Raw genomic sequence first — 15,191 nt, forward strand, 5'->3', positions numbered from 1 at the left:
CACAACCACCAGCAAGACGGCGCCACCAGCGCCTAAGGAGCAGCGAGGATCTCTCGATCGCTCCAAAAGAGATCAAACTCCTGTCACAGCGCCTGCAAAGCGCCGGTGAACTAACCTTTCCTTTCTTTTCCAGAGCAAACAGTATCCAACTATGAAAATGGATACACAAATTATGCAATGGAATGTGAGAGGTCTCATCCACAATCTTGACGATGTAACAGAACTCCTACACAAACTTCATCCAAAGGTACTGTGTGTTCAGAAAACGCACTCAAAAGCTACACAGACAAATTTTCTCCGATCACACATTATTTTTCGTAAAGATCGTGACAAGGTCAACACCTCATCCGGCAGTGTAGCGATAATTGTCCATAAAACTGTTGCTTGCCAACACTTGCCGCTTCGGACATCCCTCGAGGCAGTTGTGGTTCGCGCAATTCTTTTTAATAAGTTAGTAGCCATCTGCTCTATCTACATACCTCCAAACTATCACATGAGTAAAATTGAATTCCACGAACTCATTGATCAACTTCCAGAGCCATTTCTTATTGTCGGGGACTTTAATGCGCACAAAAGTCTCTGGGGAGATTCCAGGACTGATTCGAGGGGTCGACTGATCGAATCCTTTCTTGTGACGTCCAGTGTGTGCCTCTTTAATAGGAAAAAAACCCACCTACTACAATGCTGCGCGTAATTCATACTCCTCCATAGATTTAGCACTTGGATCTTCGATACTTTTCTCTTACTTACAATGGAATGTTATAGAAAATCTATTTGGGAGTGACCACTTTCCGATAACTTTAATCTTACTAACACGACACGACACTCGCCCACAGGTACGTCGCTGGAAACATGACTCTGCTGATTGGAAGCGTTTTAAGGAATCTACTTACTTATCACAAGATTTTATACGTGATTTTAGCATTGATAACGCTATAGCATATTTTACCGCTTTTATTATTGATGCAGCTAAAAAGTTCATTCCACAAACAAATGGTCACTCATCTAAGAAACAAGTTCTTCGGTGGAATGAAGACTGCAGGGATGCACGAAAAAGACAAAATAAGGCGTGGGGCAGGTTGCGCCGATATCCTACGGCGGAAAATTACATCGCATTTAAACACATCAAGTCACAAGGACGGCGCACAAGACGGCAGGCTAGAAGAGCAAGCTGGGAGAGTTTTCTCTCAGGCATCAATTCCTATACCCAGGAGGCTAAAGTATGGGATGGGCTGAGAAGACTAAAAGGGCAGCAGACCAACCCATTACCTTTGATTGATGAGCGAGGGAATACCTTGGAAAAGCAGGCCGATGCCCTTGGATTACATTTTGCACGTGTATCAAGTTCCGTAAGCTATTCACAAACATTCTTTTAATATAAGCAAATGGCAGAACTTCAGTCAATAAACCGTAAATGCAGACCAAATCTACCGTACAACTGTCCTTTTAATATTGCCGAGCTTAGAGCTGCGTTGAGCTCGTGCATGAGCTCTGCACCTGGAGTTGACAAAATCATGTATGACATGATTAAAAACCTACACACTGATACACACATGACACTTCTGGCACTTTTTAACTCTGGGCTGCTGGATACCTCCCATCCTCATGGAAAGAAGCTTTAGTAGTGCCGGTCTTGAAACAAGGCAAGGACCCATCCGATGTTTCAAGTTACCGTCCAATAGCACTGACAAGTTGCTTATGCAAACTGTTCGAGAAAATGATAAATCGTCGTCTTTCACATTTCCTTGAATCGAATAAAATGCTCGACCCTTATCAGTGCGGCTTCAGAGAGGGTAGGTCGACTACTGACCAGCTTGTACACATTGAGGCAGGCATTCGCGACGCCTTTATGCATAAGCAGTTCTTTCTTTCTGTTTTCCTAGACATGGAAAAGGCATATGACATGACTTGGCGATATGGGATATTGCGAGACCTCTCAAAAATGGGTATTCGAGGGAATATGCTTAATGTAATTGAAAGTTACCTATCAAACCGTACATTTCGAGTTAGGGTGGGCAATGCTCTATCCAAGCCATTTACACAAGAAACCGGGGTGCCGCAAGGAGGGGTATTAAGCTGTACCCTTTTTATAATCGAAATGAATTCCTTACGCTTATATACACCGCAGAGCATGTTTTATTCGGTGTACGTAGATGACGTGCAATTGGGTTTCAAGTCATGCAACCTTTCTATATGTGAGCGACATGTCCAGCTTTGCTTGAACAAAGTGTGTAAATGGGCAGAGGAAAATGGCTTTAAACTGAATCCTGTTAAAAGCTCATGTGTACTTTTCACGCGAAAAAGAGGCTTATTTGCAGAGCCCAGCCTAGAACTACATGGACAGCACATACCAGTTGTCACACAACACACATTTTTAGGAATCATATTAGATTCAAAACTGACCTTCATTCCACAGTTAAAGCACCTAAAAGAGAAATGTATAAAAACAATGAACCTTCTTAAACTTTTATCACATAAAACATGGGGCAGCGACAGGAAATGTCTGATGAACGTTTGCAAAAGTCTTATACGCACGCGCTTAGACTATGGGGCCATAGTATATCAATCTGCCAGTCCAAGTGCCTTGAAGATGCTTGACCCTGTTCACCATTTAGGTATCCGCTTGGCGACCGGTGCCTTCAGGACAAGTCCTGTAAAGAGTCTCTACGTTGAAGCTAATGAGTGGTCGCTTCATCTTCAGAGGTCATACTCTAGTTTCATGTACTTTCTAAAAGTGAACGCAAACCGCGACCATCCTCTCTTATGTAAGCATAAACGACGTGGAATCTGCACAGCTCTTTAATAATCGACCTGCAGCAAGAGAACCATTCTCTCTGCGCATTAGAAAGCTTGCTGAGGAAATGCCAGTTCCAGTTCTTCAGCAGAACTTAATGGTCCTAGCTAAGCCATTGCCGTCATGGCAGTGGAAACCCATAGAATGCGATACATCATTCGTAGAGGTGACGAAACACGCCCCACAGGCACATATTCAAATGCACTTCCTGGAACTTCAATCGAAGTACTCGTGCATAGAGTTTTACACTGACGCTTCTAAGTCGCATGCCGGAGTGTTTTATGCTGCAATCGGACCATCCTTCTCTGAGTCCGATGGACTGCATCCGGAAACAAGCATATTCACCGCGTAAGCTTATGCAATTCTATCTGCTGTTAAAGAAATCAAGAAAAGAAAGTTGCACAAAGCCATTATATACACCGACTCTCTAAGCGTCGTAAAAGCCCTAATGTTCCTCCGCAATCATCGAAACCCTGTACTTACTGAGCTTTATTCCGTTATTTGCACATCGTACATGTCTCAGTAGCAAGTCATAGTATGCTGGGTACCTAGACACAGGGGCATTGAGGGTAATATGCCGGCTGACCAAATGGCCACATCAATAGCTTCACAAGATACACATTCTACCACTGCACTACCTGCCTTAGACCTAAAGCCTTTCATCCGAAAGAAACTCGGAAGCCACTGGCAGCACTTATGGGATGCTGAAACAAATAAGCTTCACTTGATTAAGCCAAAGCTGGGTTATTGGCCCCCCGCAACAAAAACATGACGTACAGAAGTCCTATTCTGTCATCTCAGAATAGGACACACTCATGCCACACACAGTTTCCTGCTAACTGGAAATGAGCCACCATCCTGCGGTAGATGCAGTGAAAAGCTCACCGTCCTCCACGCCCTCCTTGAGTGTCGGGAAGCCAAAACAGAGAGAAAAAAACACTTTCCGCTAGCATACTGGCAGCACATCCCCTTTCATCCTATAATGTTTCTTGGCACAGAACCGTTGTTTGACACCAGATCAGTCCTAAGCTTCCTAAACGATGTTGTCTTGCATGTTGTTAGCCCTACAAATTTGTAGCACATCCTCTTTCCAGAGGATGCCGTTGCGTTAATTAATTTTTGTACAGCACATGCCTTCAGGCCCTTCTGTTTTGAGGGCTCTCAAAGGCATTAGTGCGTCTTGCAAACGTTTGCCTACATGTATTTTAAAATATGATCAATCTATCACAATGTATCTCTTGGGTTCTTAGTAGTACTCACTAGTCATTGCTTGTTCATAGCACATGCCATAAGTCATCGCCATTCTTTTATGATACAGATTTTACGCAGTTTAGCGCGACCATTTTTGAGGTCCCTCTACAGCCACGTCACACCAACTTCATAAAACTCATGATTTCACTGCAAACTCATTAACACGGACATGGCGCTCTTTGGCCATACTTGGCCTTTGCGCTATAAAACATTAAACATTCATTCATTCAAAGTTCCCGCTGATGCTAGTGGAATCGGGATAGCAGCGGTGCTTGTACGTCACAGTGGTGCACAACACGTTGCATATACCAGCCATTGCCTGAGCAATTCTGAAAGCAATTCTAAGGTTACGGAACAGGAATGCCTGGCAGCCGTTTTTGCCGTACAAAAGTTTCGCTGTTATCTTTACGGTAGACCATTCAAGATTATCACAGACCATCATTCTTTATGCTGGCTGGTCGGTTTGCGTGATCCCTCTGGTCGCCTCGCACGTTGGGCGCTTCGCCTCCAGGAATGCGACTTTGTGGCATCGTACAAGAGTGGCCGTCGTCACGCTGATGCAGACTGCCTCTCTCGGATTCCTCTTGCGTCTACCGACTGCGATGCTGAGAACTTTGACGACTGTCTCGCTGCTTTTACTTCTACATTCCCTTACGTGGCAGACTTTCAGCAAGGGTAATGGAATGATCTTACCCTCGATCCGCTTTTTGTTGCCGCCCGTATTTCTCAATGCGGCGGTCGCTTTACTGTCCATGATAAGTTGCTCTACAAAACTAATTACTCCAGGCATAGAGTGCGCTTTCTGCTTGTTTTCCCTGAGAGTCTCCGCTCCGACGTTCTACACGCCGTGCATGACGAGGCGACATCCGTCCATTTCGGCTTCGTATAAACGCTACACCGCATGCAGGAGCACCTTTACTGGCCCAAGATGTGTACGAAACAACGAAGCGCTATGTCACTAGTTGTGAAACGTGCCTATGTCACTAGCGACCGACCACCACAACCCCGGGTCCCCTTCGGCCATTGGTACCGCCCAGTATGCCGTTTGAGCAAGTAGGCATTGACCTTTTGGGTGCATTCCCATTATGTAAGAACAAGAACCATTGGATAATTGTCTGCGTAGAACATCTTACACGGTACGCAGAAACTGCAGCCATACCCTCTTCCACCACTGCTTGCATGGCGGTCTTCCTGCTGGGTTCCATAGTCCTTCGTCATCGCCCACCACGTGTCATCATCAGCGACCATGGTCGCCAGTTCACTGCTGATGCAATTGAAGAGTTACTTCGTTTGTGCACTTCACAGTTCCGTCATACCACGCTGTATCATCAACAGACCAATGGCCTCGTTGAAAGGACAAACAGAATGCTGACCAACATGCTTGCCATGTACATTTCCTCCAATCATTAGAACTGGAACGAAGTACTGCCCTTCATCACTTATGCATCATCACCATCAGCCTGTTTACGCCCACTGCAGGGCAAAGGCCTCTCCCATACTTCTCCAACAACCCCGGTCATGTACTAATTGTGGCCATGCCGTGCCTGCAAACTTCTTAATCTCATCCGCCCACCTAACTTTCTGCCGCCCCCTGCTACGCTTCCCTTCCCTTGGGATCCAGTCCGTAGCCCTTAATGACCATTGGTTGTCTTCCCTCCTCATTACATGTCCTGCCCATGCCCATTTCTTTTTCTTGATTTCAACTAAGATGTCATTAACTCGCGTTTGTTCCCTCACCCAATCTGCTCTTTTCTTATCCCTTAACGTTACACCTATCGTTCTTCTTTCCATAGCTCGTTGCGTCATCCTCAATTTAAGTAGAACCCTTTTCTTAAGGCTCCAGCTTTCTGTCTTGTACGTGAGTACTAGTAAGACACAGCTTTTATACGCTTTTCTCTGGAGGAATAATGGCAACCTGCTGTTCATGATCTGAGAATGCCTGCCCAAGGCACCCCAGCCCATTCTTATTCTTCTGATTATTTCAGTCTCGTGATCCGGATCCGCGGTCTCTACCTGCCCTAAATAAATGTATTCTCTTACCACTTCCAGTGCTTCACTACCTATCGTAAACTGCTGTTCTCTTCCGAGACTGTTAAACATTAGTTTTCTGCAGATTATTTTTTAGACCCACCCTTCTGCTTTGCCTTTCCAGGTCAGTGAGCATGCATTGCAATTGGTTCCCTGAGTTACTAGGCAAGGCAATATCATCAGGGAATCGCAAGTTACTAAGGTATTCTCCATTAATTCTTATCCCTAATTCTTCCCAATTCAGGTCTCTGAATACCTCCTGTAAACACGTTGTGAATAGCATCGGAGAGATCTTATCTGCCTGCCTGACGCCTTTCTTTATTGGGATTTTGTTGCTTTCTTTATGCAGGGCTACGGTGGCTGTGGAGCCGCTATAGATATCTTTCAGTATTTTTACATACGGCTCCCCTGCGCCCTGATTCCGTAATGCCTTCATGACTGCTGATGTCTCGACTGAATCAAACGGTTCAGTCGAGACATCAGCATATATCAGCTATATATAAGGCTTGGTTATATTCCGCACATTTCTCTATCACCTGATTGATAATGTGAATATGGTCTATTGCTGAGTGGCCTTTGCGGAGTCCTGCCTGGTCCTTTGCTTGACAGAAGTCTAAGGTGTTCCTGATTCTATTTGCGATTACCTTAGTAAATATTTTGTAGGCAATGGACAGTAAGCTGATCGGTCTATAATTTTTCAAGTCCTTGGCATCCCCTTTCTTATGGATTAGGATTATGTTAGCATTCTTCCAAGATTCCATTACGCTCGAGGTCATGAGACATTGCGTATAAAAAGTGGCCGTTTTTTCCTGAACAATCTGCCCACCATCCTTCAACAAATCTGCTGTTGCCTGATCCTCCCCAGCTGCCTTCCCCAAGTCTTTCTTTACTTCCACCATTACTTGTGGGATTTCAGATTCCTCTAGACTATTCTCTCTTCCATTTTCGTTGTGGGTGCCACTGGTACTGTATAAATCTCTATAGAACTCCTCAGCCACTTGAACTATCTCATCCATATCGGTAATGATACATATAAATATGGTGAAATATGAAACAACGAACTATAGCCCATGTTATCTCCTGTACGCTAGGTTACCGCGAAGCCCTCTGGACACTTTCTTACCGTTTGTTCTACACAATGGCGATTCTGTATCGAAGACTTTGTGTCTCGCTGAAGAAGCCCGTCGAATAGTTCGTCTTCATACTCTGGCCTTGGAAAGTCTTTCCAAAGAGCAATATGACGGCCGTCACGTACAAGTATCGTTCGAAAAAGGTGACTTGGTCCTTCTTTGGACACCGCAACGCAAGCGTGGATTGTGCCAAAAGCTGTTGTCACAAAATTTAGGCCCATTTGTAGTTGTGGACCGCCTGAGTGAAGTCACTTATGTAATAGCTTGCCTCCTGTGCAATGGTCGGCAATCAAGCAGAACTCAACTGGCTCATATTGCTCACCCGAAGCCTTTCTACCCTGCTTGTCCATCCTCACTCGCCCCACGAGCTTCGTCTGCTTCGTGGGACATATTCAATTTCGGTGGATTCGGTGGGAGTCCAGCAAGGTGATGGCTTCGTCGAAGAACTTGTGGTTCAGCCTCCGTCTTCAGGTGTCGATTACCCCGCACCTCCACCACAATTGTTACAAAGAGTTGCAAAGAAATGGTTTTATTTACGGGAGATGGACGATGATCGTAGTGTCATCGTAGCACAGCCCCGCCTCTCAAACTCTTCGTTTTCCTCATCTACTCTTCTTTCTTTTGTACCTGCCGTGAGCTGTGCATAACATCGCTGACGAGCAACATCGGGATGCCTATTTAAGGGAAAGAATCAAGTGTCTGGAATCCTCTCCCAGCGGTGCCTCTGTACGTAGGTTCACCCTGAAGGATGCTGCTTTATATTGCCAATGCATGTATGCTGATTGTCCTGGTCATCTCCTAGTTATACCATCAAACTTGCACTCGACTGTTCTTCATGAGCTTCATGACACCCCAACTGCTGGCCACCTTGGGGCTACTTGGACACATGACTGCGTGCGCTGCCTCTTCTATTGGCCTAGATTAGCCTGCTCAGTGCAGTATTATGCCAGTGCCTGCGAGCTCTGTCAACAGCGAAAGAAACCATCTGTGCTTCCTCCTAGGTATCTCCACTCCATCGACGTCTCACCTTCCACGTCCCACTCCCAGCATCCATGTTTGTCATTTCTTTCTTTCTCATCGGTCTTTTTCACGCACTTTTTCGTTAAGATTTTTCCGCCTTAGCCTTTCCATGTCGGTTTGGACCTTCTCGGATCTTTTTCTACATCTTCTTCTGGAAACAAAGAGGTTGCCATCACTGCCGATTATGCGATACGCTACGCAATGACATAAGCGCTGGTGACCAGCTGTCTGACCACTGTCTGAGAATATCTGACCAACCGTGGTCGTACCTTCCTGTCAAAAATCATCGACGATATCCTGTGCTGAGGCTCTGCACAGCTCAAGATCACCATGTCATACCATCCCTAGACAAACAGGCTCACTGAGCACTTGAATCGGACATTAACAGACGTGCCTTCAAAGTACATGTCGGCTGACCACTGTGATTGGGACCTAGTACTGGCATATGCGACGTTTGCATATAATTCCTCAGCATGACATTGCGGTATACTTTCCCTTTTACCTTTTGTTCCAATAGGAATCAACTTTACCGTTGGACACATTTCTTCCTTCCACTGCTACTTCATATAGTGGATATGCACATGGGGCCATTGCAGGGACTGATTTCGCGAGGCAGATAGCCCGTAATAGACTTGCTGCTTCCCAAAAGAATCAGAAGCGCCTTTACGACCTGTGACACTTAGACAAATGTTTTGCTCTAGGTGCCCTTGTGCTGCTTTGGATCCCGTCCCGACATGTGGGTCTTTCTCAAAAGCTTCATCCTTGCTACACCAACCCATACCGCATCCTTCAACAATGACTGACGTCACGTAGTTTGAGGTTGTGTGCCAGTTGCAGAACATTTGTTTTGTTGTCTGCCTATGTCATTCACATTTCAAGACTTAAGCATTACCACCTGTCCTCTGCTGTGGATACATAGTGGCGCCGGGGGTCATGCTACATGTTATTCGAACAAGATGTTGTGGACACTTGGATTTAGTGGGACATACCCATAGTGGGCTTTGGCTGGTCTGAGGATGACAACTTGTTTTGCTGGATGTTGGCTGGCTTCCATGTTGGCCAGTGCTTCTACCCCTTGCTAATACACCGTGTAAATAGTTTACCTACTGTGCTTCCACATAACAATTTTGTTCCAGGTTGTGTGCACTGTAGAATCTTGAGTCTTTTTGATGATTGTTTGTGGTTGTCTGATATCATAGCCGCAGCTTGGCATTGACACCCACAGTGGCATTTGTTGTGTGCAGGTGAAGCGAGCTGCCAGCCGGCGTTTGGCACCCTCAGCCGAGGAGGAGGAGGCAGCAGTGGGAGACCCATGGCGGGGGGGAAGTGGAGGTACCGAGGGACCCCCCAGCTACGAGCAGGCTCCCGCCAACCAGTACAGTCCCGAGGTGCAGCTGCTTGCATCCAGCCTGTTCCAGGTGAGAGTGCAGTGGCACATCAAGCCAGCTGTGCTCATTCATTTCCATAACATTGTAGCACAGGCTGCATTTGGGAGCATGGAGGGCATGTGCTGTGCAGTTCTTTTTTTTTTTTTCATAGTCCCACCCAATTTGTAAATTCCAAATACAGTGAAAAAATACACATACACTTAAAGAAGGCATGACAGATGCAGATGTGTATGTGTATTTTTTTGCATTGTATTTGGAATTTACAATGTTGGACCAAGTAGCCCAACAGACGGTCCTTCCATCCAAGTTCATACCCCAAAGCTGTTACACTGAGAAAGCGATCGTATCTCTCCTGGAAATACCTTGATGCTACAGACTGGATTCTAACGGATTAGCATTCTTGGGGTGTTTCACATATATATGTATGTATGAGTGTGTGTGTGTGTGTGTGTATGTGTGCATTGTTGAGATGGGTTTCCACAAGGCTTACACTACGAGCACCAGTTGGGAAAAGGCACAATTCTTCTCAACACTGCAATGCACAAAAGCGCTATGGCAGGGTTCGTAGACTCTCCGACGCGATGCAGAGATGGCTCCCGAGTCGGATTGCCAACAAGTGTGAGTTTATTCGCCAAAGATACAGCACAGTGCGACAGTCACAGCGCTTACGGGAAAGGCTCACTGCAAGAATGATCGAGTATGCGCATCTGCTGTGCTAGGGCTAACCGGTAAGCGGGCCACCAAGCGCAAGAACAAGGAGTAGCAGGAGCAAAAGTCCCATGTAGTGAACTCGTTGCGGGCCTGTGTGCATCTGCCGCGGCGATGAAGCGCTCAGCGGAAGAGAGCTCGGGCCAAGAGGGCGCCCAGGGGCCGCCACTCGGGAGGCCAATGAGGGCACGTCCCGGTGACACTTACTCGCCCGATGATTCGTGCCGGGGAGAGAGAAGCACGGTTTGTGCGGGAAATTACCTCCGGCGTGCACGCCATGTCCGCCATGTTGCCGTAACAGCGGCGGTTCCTGGAGATCGAACTAAGTGTAACGCACGAGCTGGGGGAACGAGGCCAGCCTGCAAAGGAGGCTGACCGAGGCCAAGTGGCAAGGTTGACTCAGCAAAACTAGGCTAAGCCAACAGGGCAATATCCAAGAGGGTGCCGCCTTCATCATCAGAACCAGGTCCTGGGGAAAGTGCCACAGTACAAAGAGACAAAGATGTCGCTCCTGTTGATGCGAAGCCAGGGGAGCTAGCCTTGGTCACAAAAGTTCCACACCCCAGGAAGCACCAACAACCAGAAGGAAGGGTTGCCAGTCCAGGAAGGACAGGGTTGGGTAGCACCGTGGGGCAGCACCGTGGGGCAGCACCGTGGGGCAGCACCGTGGGGCAGCCAGCAATGCTCCTGTCCGCTGGACAGGAGCTGCCAACGACGTGCAAGGTGTGGCTACCATTTTGACGCAGCAGCCACAACTGGTCGCTCCTTGAGCAAACTCCAGGTTGTCACGTGATGGGACCTTGTCCTAGCTCCGGAGGCCAGGTTCTGCCAATAGGAGTCTGGAAGCTCGGGCCCACGACCCGATGGCTTATTCCCGCTCCCAGCGAATGCTGACTTCTTCGGCGCTCACTTTCGTCTGAGCACCATTGCGCCAATCAAGGATCTCTTCTTCTTCTTCCTTCCTTTCCTTCTATGTCACCCATCGTGCACGGCCCTTAATGGTGCCTTTCTTAGTATTTTGTTTTGACGGTGCTGCATCGATATCACGCGCTTCGCTTCTTCATCGTTGGCTTCTTGCGCTCACCCATTCCTCTCGATGTTAAGTTGTCTTCGCCGCACCGCTCCCTTTATCTACAATGCTGGCTTTGCGCACTGTCACTCCCTAACACACAAGAAGCCCAGACTTCTGATGCACACTTAACTCATTGGATCGGGACATATACAGTCGAACACGGATATATCGAACCCACATATATCGAATTATTGTCTGTATCGAACTCGTAAATTATCCCCTTGAAAATTCTGTGTAATAGTATAGAAATTTGTACGTTTATATCGAACGATATTTTTACCCGCCATTGGATATATAGAACGCCGCGCGATCTCGGCACTCGCTGCACCCGCGTGCTCCGCGCCTCCCTCGAAAGGCTCGGAAAATGTGAGAGCGAGAGGGAGGGAGGCTCAGACGGTACTCCCGCTGCGCACGCTCTCCGACTTGCGGCAACACCCTGCTTGCGGAACTGCTTTGATTTTTCTCTCTCCCAATGTCTCTCATCCTTCCCCCGCGTAACCATAGTGATTGGCTCGGAAAAGGTAGCCAGGAACGAAGGCGGCGGTGGCCTCCTCCTTTTGCCTTTTTTTTTTTCTTGTTGCTTTTTCACGAGTTTTGCTCAGCCAACCACAGCTCGTGCCTTTCGTACGTCGCTGTCGCCCTCGGAGGTGGCCATCGCGAGCGCTTTGTTGGCGGTGGCTGCGCACGTGAATTCTTGTGTTTTGTGCGCGTTCTTGTGTTTCGTGTTCATTATTGTTTTGCGTGCGTCTCACGACACGTGTGACTGGATCGTGGTGAGCTGATGCGGAAGCAATGGCCGCAGCAAGCACAAGCAGCGTCAAGAAGCGCAAGAACCTGGACTTTGCGACAAAGCTGAAAGCCATTCAGCGTGTTGAGGCGGGCGAGAAAAGTGCGACGGTGGCAGACAACTTCGGGATTCCTCGGAGCACTCTAAGCACCTTGTTAAAAAACAAGGCGGACATAAAGTCGAAAGCGGCGGAGTTACGAACGTCGGGAGCTTGTCGTGTGTGCGCTCCTGCCCACGAGAAAGTTGAAAAGGCCCTCTATGTGTGGTTTTTAGAGGTGCGGGCTAAGAACATTCCGGTGGATGGCCCAATGCTAATGGCTAAAGCCAAATGGTTTGCCGCTGCACTCAGTGATGACAACTTCGCCGACAACACAGGGTGGCTGCAGAGGTTTAAGAACCGCCATAAGATAGTTGGCAAAACCATTTCTGGGGAAAGCGGAGCCGTCATCAGCCAGGATATCCAGCAGTGGATTTCGAAGGAATGGCCGGAAATTTGCGCGAAGTTTTCATCCGCGGAAATCTTCAACGCCGACGAGACCGGGTTGTTTTGGCAGATGCTGCCCAGCAAGACGCTCGACGTCCGGGCCAGCACGTGTCACGGGGGCAAGATGAGCAAAGTCCGCGTGAGCGTTCTGCTCGCTGCTAACATGGATGGCTCTCAAAAGCTCCAGCCCTTTGTGATTGGCAAAGCAAGGGCACCGCGCTGCTTCAAAAACTGTAAGCAGCTCCCCGTTCGCTACGCCTTCAATAAGAAGGCGTGGATGACGCGTCAGCTGTTCACAGAATGGCTGCAAGCGTGGGACGCCGAACTGGGCAAATCGGGGCGTCACGCTTGCCTCCTCGTCGATAACTGCTCGGCCCATCACACCACCTGCAAGCTCGAAAACATTGCGCTCAAGTTTCTGCCGGCGAACACGACAGCAAAGTTGCAGCCGCTCGACCAGGGCATCATGTAAGTCGTTCAAACTCGGCTACAGGAGGCAACTCATTGATAGGCTTTTGGTGAACCTCCGCATGGGCACCGAGCTGAAGGTTGACCTGCTGGGGGCCATTCAAGTGATGACGGGCGCCTGGAGAGACGTGAAGCAGGATACTGTGGCCAACTGCTTCCGGAAGGCAAGCCTCGTGACAGCCAAACTTCCTGAAACCTGCGAAGACGGTAACGGCGCCAACGAGTGCATGGACGACGCGTTTCGCGAGTTGTCGTCCCTTTTCCCGGCTGCCGTTCCAGCCGAAGTGTCTGCACGATTATGTGAACGTTGACAGCAATGTTCAGGCTGTTGCGAGCCTCGCCGACGAGGATATTGTAGCTGCAGTCGGAGGGACCCAGGCTGACAGCTCAAGTGGCGACGAAGATCGTCCGGACGAGGGCGCGGCTACACGCTCGTACTCCGCCGCTGAAGTGGCGGCAGCGTTCAGCTTGATTTGCCGTTGTTGCGGCGACATGGAAGGAACCGGGCTTTCGCACCTGAACAGCCTCGATAAGATCGAGGTTGGCGTCTTTAATTTCATTTGCAAGGCGAAGAAGCAGACCAACATAAGCGATTTTTTTTTCACGCAAATAAAGCATTACGTTGCGTCGTGTGTGCGGAAATAGTTGTCATTCTTGAATGCGCCGATCGGTAGGTCATCGTCCGCCACAGGTAAAGTCTCTGGGCCTGTATTTTTTATATCGAATTTTTGATATATCGAATTAATTCGCGATCCCCTTCGATTTCGATATATCCGTGTTCGACTATATGGCCCTCCCCTCTGATTTCAAGTCTAGAACATGGCCAGACCACAAATCCTGAAGTGCTCTTGACAGCACTGGGTCTCTTGCAGTAGCTTTTGTGAACACATTTGATGAGAGAACACGGGGATAGAGACCTTCAAGTATGAATACCTCCGCAGGAACCCCTTCAGAACATCCTGTTGTTGGTAAGGGAAGCCTACTCAACCCATCTGCATCGACTATCAGGCCTCCAGACCTATAGCTCAGGCTGTAGCTGTACCCTGCCAGCAGCAACGCCTAGCAAAGAACCCTCGATGACATTTCAGGAATAGGCCTCACAGTGCCTAACGGACCCAACAAGGGTTTGTGATCGGTAACTGCTTCAAATTTCCATCCCCACAGATACAGCCTGAACTTTGTGATACCACACACGAGTCCAAGTGCCTTTTTATCCATTTGACTGTAATTTTTTTCAGCAGTGATGCAAAGGCTCCTTGATGCCAAGGCTATGTAATTGGCACTGTTTTGGTCCAGCATCAGAATGGGGTTGCCCGTGTTATCACCTATGCCGTCTCCTTTCCCCAGCCGAACAGAACCACTCCATCACGGAACGGGAGTGTCTTGCTCTTGTATGGGCGGTGGGCAAATTCCGCCCCTATTTACATGACCAGCATTTCACCGTGGCTACCAATTACCACGCACTTTGCTGGATTTCGTCCCTTAATGGATTTGTGCCAAAACGCGTTTTAAGCAAAAGAGTACGCATTTGGGCTGGTTGGTTCATGATTACGAGCAATAAAAACAGCGCTGAAGCGGCAGAGCATATATATGCTGACTGACGGAATAAACACACTTTGGTTGTTAGTCAGCGCCGTTGTCTGTGTCCCTTCACTCGTCCCGTCGTTCAGCGCTGTTTTTATTGCTCGCGTTTTAAGCATTAAGGATCCCACTGGGCGTCTTGGTCGCAGGGCACTGCGGCTCCAAGGATACACATACTCTGCTTCTTATAAGTCTTGCTGATTGGACCAGGATCCTGATGTCTTGCAATCTTGTAGGTCTGTCTGAAGCCTCTGATGGTGTGCCTGCATGTGTACTCTCACTCTCCGCTTTAAGCCACATCCGTGATGAACAGCGCCGTGATTCCACCTTATGTGATCTTATTCAGAAGCTGGATTCCGCAGCACCTAATCTGTCCCTTCACCTCTTCATGCTTAAAGACGGCACATTACATCGCCACAGCGTCCACTCTGGCGGATGCGAACTGCTGCTTGTCGTTCCTACGCATCTGCGTTTGAGTGT

The 15,191-nt window shown here is 48.2% G+C and overlaps 1 protein-coding gene across 6 annotated transcripts in view; it reads left to right on the forward strand.

Annotated features, from left to right (window-relative positions):
* The window catches only part of LOC135896103 (inactive histone-lysine N-methyltransferase 2E-like), a 458,065-nt gene that overhangs the window by 159,120 nt on the left and 283,754 nt on the right, over window positions 1–15,191 (forward strand). For all 6 annotated transcript variants that reach the window (XR_010562591.2, XM_070541359.1, XM_070541357.1 and 3 more), the window contains exon 7: window positions 9,468–9,641. Coding sequence is in view for 5 of the 6 variants with exons in the window: in XM_070541359.1 (XP_070397460.1) it covers window positions 9,468–9,641 (174 nt within the window). In the remaining variant the exon portion in view is untranslated. The remainder of the gene's footprint in view (window positions 1–9,467; window positions 9,642–15,191) is intronic.

The sequence above is a fragment of the Dermacentor albipictus genome, chromosome 6 (genome assembly GCF_038994185.2).
Source record: "Dermacentor albipictus isolate Rhodes 1998 colony chromosome 6, USDA_Dalb.pri_finalv2, whole genome shotgun sequence".
NCBI classification, from domain to species: Eukaryota; Metazoa; Arthropoda; class Arachnida; order Ixodida; family Ixodidae; genus Dermacentor; species Dermacentor albipictus.